Below are 14,766 nucleotides of genomic sequence, written 5' to 3' on the forward strand. Positions count from 1 at the left end.
AGTAAATACGGTACTTAAAGTCAGTTTGCTGCAGAGTTACCGAGCATATTTAAAGCTCAAATATAATAAATTTGCTTGAGACAGAAAAGCTTCTGTCTACAAATCAACATGGATTTAAAAAGCACTGCTCTTTCGAAACTCAACTTTCCCTTACTTCACATAATATTCCGCAAACCATTGATGAATAGCTAAAGGCAGATTCCATATCTCTCGATTTCCGGAAAGCATTTGATGCAGTGCCACACAACAGTCTATTAATGAAGGTCGAAGCATGCAAAAGAGGTTCTCAGATATGTGAGTAACTCAGAACATTGTAGTACACTAGACTTAACAGCGAGTCTTTATCAGAGCTGAAGGTATCATCGTGAGTGCCCCAGGGAAGTGTCAATGAGCACTCTTGTTCAGTACATACACAAATTATCTGTCAGATAAAGTAAGCAGCAATCTGTAGAGTAAAGGAAAGTGTCAGCATTGAGTCACTGTAGGAAGATACAGGATGATTTGAACAAAACACCTATTCCTATTGCTAATCTATTCCATTTTATTCCTCTTGCTCAAAATGTGAAAGTAATCTAAGTTAATGTGGATGAGTACAACACAATACTGCAATGTTCGAACACAATATTAGTTGGATGCTGATGACACCGTCATTTCAATTAAACATCTACGCATAATGCTGCAAAGCAATATGATATGGAATAAGCAATGAAGGCTGGTTGTAGGGAAGGCAAAAGTATGACTTCAGGGCAAGATTCTAGGAAAATTAGCTCATCTATAAAGGAGAGCATGAACAGAACACTTGTGTGACCCACTCTTGAGTACTGCTCAAGTATTTAGGATCCCCACCTTGTTGGATTAAAGGAACTCATTGAAGCAATTCACAGATGTGCAGCTGGATTTGCTACTTTATGTTCGAGTCTTGTGGAAAAGCGTTGTGAACTCAAACTGGAATCCCTGGATGGAAGATGATGTAATTTTTCTGAAACACTATTGAGAGAGTTCATAGTACTGGCATTTGAGACATACTGCAGAATGGTTCTACTGCCACCAATGTACATCTCATGTAAGGAGCACAAGGACAAAATAAGAGAAATTACAGTCGGTATGGAAGCAGCAGGCAGTTAATTTTCCTTTGCTCCAGATGCAATTGGTACTCCTAAGGAATAACAGCAGTATTACAAAGTACCAACCAATAAGCACCACATGATGCCTTGTGGAGTAGTGATTTAATCTGCTATCAAGTTTCCTGGATGTTGTTGGACAAAAGAGCAAGGTCATCAGAGAACCACGGAGAGTTTAAGTTTATTTTGTCTTTAGTCTTCCGAAACTGATGTTTTTGGGTTAACCTTTTACTATGTTCCAATTATACACTATGTGATCAAAAGTATATGGACACCGCCAAAATCATATGTTTTTCATATGAGGTGCATTGTGCTGCCACCTACTGCCAGGTACACCATATCAGCAACCTCAGTAGTCATCAGAAATCGTGAGAAAGCAGAATGGGGTGCTCTGAGGAACTCACGGACTTTAAACGTGGTCAAGTGATTGGGTGCCACTTGTGTCATACGTCTGTAAGCGAGCTTTCCACACTCCTAAACATCCCTAGGTCCACTGTTTCCAATCTCATAGTGAAGTGGAAACATGAAGGGACACATACAGCACAAAAGTGTACAGGCTGACCTCATCTATTGACTGACAGAGACCGCCGACAGTCGAAGAGGGTCGTAATGTGTAATAGGCAGACATCTATCCAGACCATCACATAGGAATTCCAACTGCATCAGGATCCACTGCAAGTACTATGACAGTTAGGCAGGAGATGAGAAAACTTGTATTTCATGGTGGAGCAGATGCTCATAAGTCACACATCATGCCGGTAAATGCCAAACGACACCTAGCTTGGTGTAAGGAGTGTAAACATTGGACGATTGAAGTGGAGAAATGCTGTGTGGAGTGATGACTCATGGTACACAATGTGGCGATCCGATGGCAGGGTGTGGGTATGGCGAATGCCCGGTGAACATCACCTGCTAGCGTGTGTAGTGCCAACAGTAAAATTCGGAGGCGGTGATGTTATGGTGTGGTCGTGTTTTTCATGGAGGGGCTTGCACCCCTTGTTGTATTGCATGGCGCTATCACAGCACAGGCCTAAACTGATGTTTTAAGCAACTTCTTGCTTCCCACTGTTGAAGAGAAATTCTGGGATGGTGTCTGCATCTTTCAACATCATCAAGCACCTATTCATAATGCACGGCATGTGGCAGTGTGGTTACACGACAATAACATCCCTGTAATGGACTGGCCTGCACAGAGTCCTGATCTGAATGGCCTGCACAGAGTCCTGATCTGAATCCTACAAAACCTTTGGGATACTTTGGACCGCTGACTTCGTGCCAAGCCTCAACGACCAACATCGATACCTCTCCTCAGTGTAGAACTCCGTGAAGTATGGGCTGCCATTCCCCAAGAAACCTTCCAGCACCTGATTGAACATATGCCTGCAAGAGTGGAAGCTGTCATCAAGGCTAAGGGTAGGCCAACACCATACTGAATTCCAGCATTACTGATGGAGGGCGCCACAAACTTGTAAGTCATTTCCAGCCAGGTGTCCCGATACTTTTGTTGGGAGAGCCAGGCCTAACAAAACTCTACCATCTAGTGAGCAAGATGTATGAGACAGGCGAAATACCCTCAGACTTCAATAAGAATATAATAATTCCAATCCCAAAGAAAGCAGGTGTTGACAGATGTAAAAATTACTGAACTATCAGTTTAATAAGCCACGGCTGCAAAATACTAACACGAATTCTTTACAGACGAATGGAAAAACTAGTAGAAGCCGACCTTGGGGAAGATCAGTTTGAATTCCGTAGAAATGTTGGAACACGCGAGGCAGTACTGACCCTATGACTTATCTTAGAAAATAGATTAAGGAAAGGCAAACCTACGTTTCTAGCATTTGTAGACTTAGGGAAAGCTTTTGACAATGTTGACTGGAATACTCTCTTTCAAATTCTGAATGTGGCAGGAGTCAAATACAGGGAGCGAGAGCCTATTTACAATTTGTACAGAAACCGGATGGCAGTTATAAGAGTTGAGAGGTATGAAAAGAAAGCAGTGGTCCGCAAGGGAGTGAGACAGGGTTGTAGCCTATCCCCGATGTTATTCAATCTGTATATTGAGCAAGCAGTAAAGGAAAGAAAAGAAAAATTCAGAGTAGGAAATAAAATCCATGGAGAAGAAATAAAAACTTTTGAGTTTCGCCGATGACATTGTAATTCTGTCAGAGACAGCAAAGGACCTGGAAGAGCAGCTGAATGGAATGGACAGTGTCTTGAAAGGAGGATATAAGATGAACATCAACAAAAGCAAAACAACGATAATGGAATGTAGTCGAATTACGTTGGGTGATGCTGAGGGAATTAGATTAGGAAATGAGGCACTTAAAGTAGTAAAGGAGTTTTGCTATTTGGGGAGCAAAATAACTGATGATGGTCGAAGTAGAGAAGATATAAAATGTAGACTGGCAATGGCAAGGAAATCGTTTCTGAAGAAGAGAAATTTGTTAATATCAAGTATAGATTTAAGTGTTGGGAAGTCGTTTCTGAAAGTATTTGTATGGAGTGTAGCCATGTATGGAAGTGAAACATGGATGATAAATAGTTTGGACAAGAAGAGAATAGAAGCTTTTGAAATGTGGTGCTACAGAAGAATGCTGAAGATTAGATGGGTAGACCACATAACTAATGATGAAGTATCGAATAGAACTGGGGAGAAGAGGAGTATGTGGCACAACTTGACAAAAAGAAGGGACCGGTTAGTAGGACATGTTTTGAGGCATCAAGGGATCACAAATTTAGCATTGGAGGGCAGCGTGGAGGGTAAAAATCGTAGAGGGAGACCAAGAGATGAATACACTAAGCAGATTCAGAAGGATGTAGATTTCAGTAAGTACTGGGAGATGAAGAAGCTTGCACAGGATAGGGTAGCATGGAGAGCTGCATCAAACCAGTCTCAGGACTGAAGACCACAACAACAACTTGACTTTAGATTTTGCATTAGTTAAGGTGAATTCTGTTTTTTTTATCAGCTGTGGGTAAAATTCAAAATTTCATAAAATTTCCAATGCCGATAGTCTATGGATACAGTCATGTGACTTCTTAAAACCTGCAAAGGTTGTCGCAAAAGGCTTGTTTTGTTTCCTGCAATATGTCATTCATAATATTACTAAAGTTTGTTTTCTGGTCTGATAGACCTATGATTATCGAAAGATTCTGTAACAAGATGAGAAAGAATATGTGTCAGCAGTAAATCAGAAGTGATCTCTGAGTATCACATCTGTGGAAATAATTATTTACAATTACAATTTGTATTGATTTTGAATTATTTTAAAATTTACAGAGCAACACAATGAAGCAATACAGATCATTTATATACATTTAAGAATGTGCATGCAATGATAAGCGATCAATGCCAGAACAATCCCCTATTATGTCTCAATATTTTACTCTAATTATTGAAGTATAATGATTTATATTTTAATGCCCATAAGGATGCTCATACCAATAAACTTATTTTCAATTCATTTCACAAACCATTGCATCACAATCTAAAGACATAAAAATAATGACTCAAAATAAAATACTAGAATGCTCTCAACATTCTCATCCTAACACAGAGGTAGCATGACTGTGAGCAAATGATGATAATCTCCAACAAATACAATTCTTTGGTAGGCACAATCTCGAGTCTGAGATACACATGTTTAGTTGTTCCTTTCTAATAATCATATAAGCAATCAAGTTCTAGTTTTTCTATGAGAAATGGATGAAACTGAATTACAATCTGTTCTGAAGTACAATGTCTAATAAGAACTGGAAAGGATTCTTCTAATTATTCCTGAAGGGTAAAAGGTGAGCATCCATTGAGATTCAGAGTGCTTAGGTCACACCAAATCCTGATGACCAATGTCGCTTCTTGTGGCAAACATTCACAATGCCATACTCAATTATTACTGGCTGAAGGTAACTAATTAGCTGGCATTGCAAAGACTGATAGGTCACATCCACAACATTTTACATGAAGCTTTGGGCAGGACACATTTCTTTCACTCAATGCAATGACCAATGGATTAAAATGAATATTCTTCAAGAGTGTTTAAAATGACAACATTTTTGTGATGTGTTAACACTGACTAGACAGGTAGGTAATTGGTACAGCTCTTCTTGAATCTGTGCCCCCCTCCCCCCCATTAATCTAATTTGGTAAAGGGTCACTGACAAATGAACAGTAATTAAGAACTGGTCAAACAGAAGTTTTGTAAGTGGTCTCCTCCTTGGTGAACTGCAATTTCTTATGTTCAGAGAATATCCATGCCAATTATGACACACTGACTTCTACAAGATGTGACATGGTTGGCTTTATACACTCAATGACTGAAGAGGTAAAGGATTTACATCTGTAATTCCAATCTGTGACTATAAAATAGTGATCTTGGAATACTGATTTCAATAAATAATGACCATCCTCAGATCTGAATACACGCAGGAGGAATAATATTACAGTGTAACCTAAGAAGCTTAATGTGGACATTCCAACTCTTTTATTTTGTTTACAAGTTATTCTACCTGTCAGTATTTAGACTGAGGATCAGCTGTATTGACTGAAACCAATAGTCAGAGGACAATATTTTGTGATCATAGATTTGGAAAACCCATGCCGATTCCTACAAACAAACTGTCATATTAAAGCACAAAATACATCCAAATATCTATAGCAAACTGGCATTGTGAGATAGGTCCACAGTTCTGCACATTCGTCCTGCAATCCCCCTTACAGAGTGGAATGGCATATACCTATTTCCTATTATGTGGAACACTCCACTGCTCCAGAAAACTACAATAATACTATTGCTAGAAGAGGCACCAGCTCTTCCTCATATTGAATAAAGAATCTAATGGGTATTGAAAAAGATGCAGTGGCCTTTCCTCTACTGAGAATCTTCAGATGATTTTCAGTTCTGCACTCCCTAATTTATATTTGCTGGATCTGGCTCCCACCAGTAAGTTTTTATATAAAAACATGAAGAAATGGCTGGATGAAAATTCATGTCATATTTTGAGAATGAATCTGATGTGAATGCTTATTTTATTGATCTTGTGCTGAAGGTATTATAAAAAAAATTCTGGGCTAACTGCATTGACTATGTTGGAGAGACGGCCATTCTCACTTAAACCTTGTGATCTATTTTTCTCAAGATGAGATACCTAAAATACTTACGCTTTTGCTCATATTTTTAAAGCTGTGCTTTCTCAACACACTGGATTGATTGCCTTCTTCCACACCAAGTAATTCCACAGCTCCTCCTGTAAGATTGGTACCCCACATTTTCAGATTTACTGCCACAGGATTGTTATTCAGTAAAGCAAAATGTGCCTCTCTCTGGCTCGAACTACCCACTGTTCCAAAATTAAGCTCAGTCTCATTCTGCCCAGTGATGATTACCTGAAAATTGAACACAAATTTTCATTAATTCTATAAAAAGTATGGTTAGGACATATAACAGGAACATAATGACAGATGTACATAATGACAAATGTACATTTCTGTATAAGATACAAGTGAAAAGATAGGAAAGGTTGTGATACTGTAAACAGACGAATCAATGCCCTTATGTTTCTATTCTGACCTACTCTGGGCATTTCAGTGCATTGTCCTTCCCCCTCAAAAACTCTAAACTCATCTCCTATTCTCCCTTTTAGCCACTTCTTTTGATTGTTGTGACCAGTAGCTCTAAAAAGCTGAGATACAGTAGTCACCCAGAAAAAAGGCAGCTTGCAACAATGTCAGAAACACTGGTTTCCATTTTACACCCAAAAATTATACTGAATATGACAATGTAAAAATCCACAAACTACAGTGCGTTTAAAATTCATTGTGACTTTTGATATTTGGCTCACTAGGGGAGACATGACACTGTTGCCAAGGTAACACCAATGGTGAGCCAGATTTCCCTACCAAGCAACCAGCAGTTTGGTTGGTAAAGCGCCCCTGTTGCCATGCCATGGATAAACAAACAATACCACATAGTGTTGTGCATCAGAGGCTCATACGTTCATTAGCTCTCGTTGTAAAGTGATATTTTCTGGCGTTGAACTGTACTAAAGTCATCATGTATTGTGAACAAGTGTTTAGTGTTGGCTCTGCATTAATAATAATGGTGCCGCACGTTATATTTCACGAGATTCGCAATAGAAGTGGTCATCCAAGAACATGTTCACCAGCTGTAAAGATAATGTTCTGTTGCAAAATATTCCTCCCAACTCGACAATAGTAATGGACAATGCACAATACTACTCTCTTGTGATGGATAAAGCTCCATCAGCGCAGCGGAGGAAAGTAGCTATTCTTCTACAAGTATAAAGAAATGTTTGATTGGATAAAACTGAAACTACCTTGCGTAAAGCAAAGTTAATGGAATTTGTAGCACTGTACAAGCTAAAAATTCCATGCTACCAGGCCGTCTAAATGGCTAACGCTAAAGAGCACAGTTTAATCAAATCCAGCTGCTTCGCTGAGTTTTAACATGTTTGAATACCACACAGCGGGCCCAGGTTTGTTTCTGGGCCAGGTTGGAGATTTTCTCCGCTCGTGGACTGGCTGCTGTGTTGTCATCATCACCAACACGCAAGTCACCAAAAGTGACGTCACCTGAAATAAAACTTGCAATCCGTAGGCTGAACTTCCCCGGGCTGGGCCTCCTGGCCATCAATACCACATTATCATTTCATTTAATATCACAATTTAATCAGGCTTCCTCCACATCATGCTCGTTTAAATCTGACTGAGAATATATGGCCTAGGTGAAAAGTAAAGTGGCAAAAAAGAACACGAAATTTACCCTCAGTGAGGTTGAAATGCTGACAAAAAACAAGTCATTGCAAATGTTGCATCATAAGACTGCACTCAAGTTGTCAGCCATACCGAGAATTTAGTTGTGGAGACATGCATTCATGAAGGACTGTGTGAGTTTTGAGTAATATGTTACTTCTCTTGTTGCTGTGTTAACATCTGCTTCTTTTGCCTAAACATAGAAGAGTTTACAGGTATACATCTCACTAACATTCTAATGATATATCTAAAAACAAAGATGATGTGACTTACCAAATGAAAGTGCTGGCAGGTCGACAGACACACAAACAAACACAAACATAGTGATGTCTGCTTGTGTCTGTATATGTGTGGATGGATATGTGTGTGTGTGTGCGCGAGTGTATACCCGTCCTTTTTTCCCCCTAAGGTAAGTCTTTCCGCTCCCGGGATTGGAATGACTCCTTACCCTCTCCCTTAAAACCCACATCCTTTCGTCTTTCCCTCTCCTTCCCTCTTTCCTGATGAGGCAACAGTTTGTTGCGAAAGCTTGAATTTTGTGTGTATGTTTGTGTTTGTTTGTGTGTCTGTCGACCTGCCAGCACTTTCATTTGGTAAGTCACATCATCTTTGTTTTTAGATATATTTTTCCTACGTGGAATGTTTCCCTCTATTATAACATTCTAATGAAGTTGACATTTTGCAGGATCATAAAACAATGTATTATTAAACTAGTAACTGAGGGCAAGACGTATCAATAGTTATGAGAAAATCCAGTCTTGGTGTAAAAATAAATGTGCAGTTTCTTCACTTATATTGTTGCAAAACCCACTGCAACTCTCGCTTCACAGGCTATTGATGGTCCTTAAAAATTACAATATTTCACATAAAAAAAATCTGTAGTTGCATGAATGTTGCGGAAGATACGGAAGTTTTGCATATTGATCATATGGCAAAATACCCTTCTCTTTGCGTGTTATCATTTGCAAAATCTTGTTTCAGTATCTCAGACATTTATGATAAATGAGGGATTTATGTATATTTCATTCTCGCTTTTTCAATGGTGAGGGAGGAGTGTGTTCATGATGGAGCCCTTTACATACACTCCATTTTCTCAACATTGGAGACAGATAGTGATACCCTTCAAGGTTTAAAGAATAATTTAATATGTTATCTACATTTCATATGCAGCAACATATGACCTAACACACACAAATATAAATTCATATTGGCCCATATTTTTCACTGTAAACTTTAAGAATTTTTGCAATAGCTAATACAGATATATCACAAAAACTATGACCATTAGCGAAATGATAGGTAATTCATCATGAAGCTGATGAATGAAACAATAAGATGTGCGAGATTCGGAGTTTATTACCGTAATGTTTCTTTAAAACGGTTTTAGAGAAAGACACGCTTGCACAGCTGACAGGTTATAAGCTGAGCAGGACTGGCGTCATCATCACCCGCTGATGCATCCAGCACATGTTGCATGCTGGCAATGGTGCTCCCCTTCACTCACTCCGTACTGAACTGTCAATAGTCACAACTAATTTTAAATGTACTATAATGTATTGAGTCACTGTCACTGACCCTCCACCCCCCCCCCCCCCCCGTTGCAATACATGCATAAACAAATCTACAGTCAACTACTCTACTATTAGTGTGTTTCACAATTCTTGCAATCAGTCATAAGCAGATAACTTGTAGGATGAGCAGACAGGACACCACTGAATCAAAATTTAACCAGACAATCTCACTGAACTATGTTCTCATTCAACAACTCCATTCACTCAAATACTACTCCAGATATATATCTCTGTTTATCCCAGTGGAGATTTTTCCCCCTTCTATTTCAGATAATTCTATTCAGCTTTCAGCATTCTTTGTTTTGCAGAGGTTCATTTAACTTCTATATCAAACTGAAACTCACTCACTCTCTCTCTCTCTCTCTCTCTCTCTCTCTCTCTCTCTCACACACACACACACACACACAGACAGACAACATATACAAAACTTTGCAAAAAATACAGTATTTAGGATTTCCACAGGCTACAGCAGCATAAAAGTGTCTTCATACAGGTTTAGGTATTTAAATCGCCCGAGAAAATAACACTGCAACACCAAGAAGATGTGGCAAGATTTTGACACGATAGAAGAGACTTAATGCTCAATCCATAATGGGAAAAGGAATGTAGACAGATTTGCTGAACGACAAGTGATTGACTAAGAGCCTACATTTCACAAAAAGATTGTTTTTCACCATACAATGCATCAATTTATATTTTCTGTGTTGCAGTTAAAAACCTTCATACATTCAATATTACACATACTCCACACTTACTGGGTTAACTTCTTGAAGGCCCTGTTTGTTCCAAAATCTGATAGGTACCTCACTATAAAATATTACTTTAACAAAGAGCACACATATAAAGACACAGTACAAAAGTCATAATCTCACAAAGGAATTTACTAAGTCTAGTTGGCTTTGAGAAGGTTTTATGTGCACGTAGAATATTCTTGCAGGAATTTCTGTCCTATTCAATACATCAGAGAGTTTTTCCACAACTTAAGTACAAAAACTCATGTCATTAGGATCTAAATAATGGCGTAAAAAGATCTTGCCAAAAGCTGATAGTATTTTTAAAATTTTGTTTTCAAAAACAAAAGTGTGGCCTACTGGGCTTGGTGGAATTATGATTTATGCACAAAAAGTCACTGGAAGGGCAGAGCTGTGCTTTAACCAAACAGTGTGCATTATTATTTGACGGCAGCCCTACAAAAGCTTGTATTTCTAAGAGTGTGCGTGAGAAGTACAAAATGTATCCAACTGAAACTTATATGAAAAAAAGAACACATACATTACTAGGAACTTCTGACCACTAACAAGTCCAAGGCTTTTCAAGAGCATCATCAAGGAGACAAGGATTAGTGATTATAATGTTTTTACAACAACAATGATCATCATAAGTAAAAGATTCATCACAAAAGTTAGAAACATAGTTGTGTTTGATAGAATAGATAGGCATCACTAAGATCCTACTTGAAAGACTAATAAAGGAAAAATTTTTGTAAATACTATTAATGCATAAAAGGTCTGATTAAACTTCAAATACACAACAAATCATGCTCTATAAAAATACACAAAGTAAGGTGATAAAAAAATCCATCAAAAATCCTCTTTGGTGTAACAGTATAATTTGAAAAAATATTGCAGAAACAATTGTACCAATATGCTCCCGTCACACACTTACTAACAATATAAAAATAAACACTCCTGGGAGACTGAGACAACATAAGGTCGACATGAACCCTGAGGAAATTCATTTTATATTGAATATGCTTTGTTATTATCACGTTTTTAGGTGGTGTTAACTGAAAACTTTCCATATAGTGAATGACTGATTGGTTGACTGACTAAACAGTAAGTCTGTTGATTCAGCTGTAGTTCACCTGGAGTTAGTATGTCTACGAGGAAGGTGTTCTGATGATGAAAGTACTTACAAGGGAACCTCCCCATCGCACCCTCCTCAGATTTAGTTATAAGTTGGCACAATGGATAGGCCTTGAAAAACTGAACACAGATCTATCGAGAAAACAGGAAGAAGTTGTGTGGAACTATGAAAAAAATTAGTAAAATATACAAACTGAGTAGTCCATTCGAAGATAGGCAACATCAAGGACAATGGGAATCAATGAGCGCCGTGATTAGCGAGAGCAGCTACGGAACGAGAGGTCCTAGGTTCAAGTCTTCCCTCGAGTGAAAAGTTTAATTTTTTATTTTCAGTTTATGTGACAAACTCTTATGTTTTCATCACTTTTTTGGGAGTGAATATCACATCCACAAGAAAACCTAAATCGGGCAAGGTAGAAGAATCTTTTTACCCATTCGCTAAGTGTACAAGTTATGTGGGCCGACAACATATTCCTGTCATGTGATGCACATGCCGTCACCAGTGTCGTATAGAATATATCACAGTGAACAGAGACGTCAATGAGCGAACGACAGATCATAACTTTGCGAAAATAAACAAAGTAAAATTTACATTTGAGGGCAGATATGAAACCAGGACCTCTCGTTCCACAGTTGTCGCGCTAACCACGGGACCACGGTGCTCCTCAGTTCATAATATCCTTGATGTTGCCTATCTTGCACATGGACTACTCAGTTCGCATATTTTGTTTATTTTTTTCATAGTTCCAAACAACTTCTTCCTGTTTTCTCGATTGATGTGTGTTCAGTTTTTCAAGGCCTATCCACTATGCCAGCTTATAACTAAATCTGAGGGGGGTGCGATGGGGAGGTTCCCTTGTTAGAAGCAGTATGACTGAGGTAATACTGATGACAGAGCTGATAAATAACTTACAGAGAACTATATGGTATTATATAGGTCAGAGCAGGTTCCTCTGTGGAGAGAGAAATCCCACCCTGCATCCAACCCCTACTAGCCTTTTGAAGGCCAAAGACAATTACAGAGCCAAGAATGCCTACTAGTCAACAGATTCAGAACAGTAAAAGTGAGAAGGCTAAAAATGTAATGGATATCAGTTGGACCATCAATAATAAAAACAAGGCGAGAGAAATAGGTATGGTACCAGGTGGGCATCCTGGGGGCTCTGTATGAGAGAGGAGGCATCCCTCTCACAGCTGTCCCAACCGTGATCTACTACAGTCGAGGCATTAAAGAGCACCCACTATTCAACAGATTGCTACCTCTAAAGTGGAAAATAGTGTCTAGCAGAAAAGGACGTCAATGGAATCCAAAAGTAATTAAAACAGAGTAAAAGAGAGATGAAACATTGAGCAGGTCAAGGAGGTAAGGTTGGGGGTCCCCCAGAACCAAACTGCACCAGGAAACACCCCAACCCCAACTTCCCTGCCCCAAAGATAGCTTAAAACCTTATGATAAAAAAACACTTTCATGGAGAAAACAGAAAACCAGTTCAACCATATGCAAGTCATTCACCCATATTAGAGACAAAGAATTTGGATCAGATAGTTTAGCATGATGGGCCGGAGGTATGCATTCCACCAGGATATGAGCTACTGTTTGTAAGACTCCGCAACCGCAATGTGGAGGTGGCTCATTACACAAAATAAAACTAGGGATTAGCCTGGAATGACCAATGTAGAGGTGACATAGGATGGTAGATTCCTTCCAGTAGGAACAAAAGGAAGAGTGCCATGCAGCAGCAGTCTTCTAGATAGTGCAGAGTTTATTAGAGTGTGCAGTAGTTAACCAAATGTCATTCCATTTGTGAGTGAGCAGAGGTGCACTCGCAAATCCACACCTGGGATCATATGACTCAGTTCAGATGATCACATTTAGCAGAGACCCCAGGGTAACAAGAGTAACATCAGTCAATGGCTGGAGACTTCTCACTGAATTACTTCATATTAAAATGTGGTCAAGGGATGTTCGTTTAATGAAATGGAGGGTTCTGTCAACAGCTGTCAGCTCTGTCATAAAAACACTGTGTTCTCAGCAATGAATGATGTTCTTGACCTGTAGGAGACACAAAAGCATATCCTTTCTTATCCATGGCTTTAGAGCCATTAGTGTAAAAGATGAAACTCCTGAAGAACTGAACATAACAGATGCCAAAAAGTCATGAGAGCAATTGAAGCTTGAGGACTGTGAATAGATCAGTCCCAGTTTGAGACCTGGATACCTATTAAAGGGGGGTGCATGAGAAAGCATATGGCGTACATTCTAGGGAGGAGAGAAAGAGGTGCTGGCAGAGAGCAGAGAGGTGCATGCCAACTGGTAATTCCAACTGAGGGCAGGTGTCAGGGAGTCAATGCCCCTCATATGCAAAAGAATGAGGTACGTTGGACAATCATGGAATTTTCGAACGGCAATTGCATAGGAGACCAAGGGTTGGTACTGTTGGAGCTGAAGAGGGAAGATCCCCACTTAGGCAGAGAGACTGTCTATGGGACAAGCCTGCAAGGTACCAGTGGCTGGTAACACTCCATCACAATGAGCTGGGTCTAACAACCTAACAATTTTCAAAGCTGAAGGTGCTGCCAAGCCATGGATCTTGTACTCGCAATCCAGTTGGGATGAGGCTAGGACCCAAATGAGGCAAAAAGAGGGGGGGGAGGGGGGGGGGGACTGCGTGGATCAGGATGGGCCATGATGTGAACAAATTTGCATGACCTGCATTTCTGCAGGAGAAAACTGGAAGCCACACAAAAGTGTTCATTTGGAGGCCCTTCAGATGGTGCCTTGGAGCTCGCATTCAGCCAAGGCTACTGAGTGGGAGCGTGCCAAATGCAAAAGTCATCAACATAAAGTGCAGGGATGGTCAGCAGCCTGAGATATGTTGTTAGCCCATTGACAGCATTGGGAAAGAGTATTTTAGTACAGAAAACTGAAGGATGCCATTCCCTTGGACATATGGAGAGCTGATTGAAGTGCTCACTAACCCAGAACAACTGGTGGGTTAAAAACTGACAAATTAAAGTTGGTACGGAGCCTCAAAAGCACTAGACATGAAGGGTAAGTAAAATGTAATGACACCACACAATGACATACGCATTAAATAGACAAAAAAAAAAAAAAAAAAAAAAAAAAAAAAAAAAAAAAAAAAAAAAAAAAGACTGTGGTGAAGTTTTGGCATTTAGAAACAGCCTGTCGTATTGCTGTTCCCAGCCTAACAAGATGGTCAGTTGTGGATCGTCCCTCTCAGAAACCACATTGATAGGTGGCTGAAAGGCCTCAAGATCTGAGCACCCTGCAAACCTTGCAGGCAACTATACTTGTGAGCAGTTTGCAGAGCATGTTGGTGAGGCCAGTCGGTCAATAGCTGTTGAAAGATTTTGAGTTTTTGCCTTGATTAAGGATTGGGTTGAAGATACTATCTCGCCATTGCAAAGAAAGATAC

The 14,766-nt window shown here is 39.5% G+C and overlaps 1 protein-coding gene across 2 annotated transcripts in view; it reads right to left on the reverse strand.

Annotated features, from left to right (window-relative positions):
* Window positions 1–14,766, reverse strand: part of LOC126199383 (transmembrane protein 131) — a 385,780-nt gene that overhangs the window by 165,622 nt on the left and 205,392 nt on the right. For both annotated transcript variants that reach the window (XM_049936301.1, XM_049936300.1), the window contains exon 13: window positions 6,283–6,507. In XM_049936301.1, the coding sequence (XP_049792258.1) occupies window positions 6,283–6,507 (225 nt within the window). The remainder of the gene's footprint in view (window positions 1–6,282; window positions 6,508–14,766) is intronic.

The sequence above is a fragment of the Schistocerca nitens genome, chromosome 8, assembly GCF_023898315.1.
Source record: "Schistocerca nitens isolate TAMUIC-IGC-003100 chromosome 8, iqSchNite1.1, whole genome shotgun sequence".
Taxonomy (NCBI): Eukaryota; Metazoa; Arthropoda; class Insecta; order Orthoptera; family Acrididae; genus Schistocerca; species Schistocerca nitens.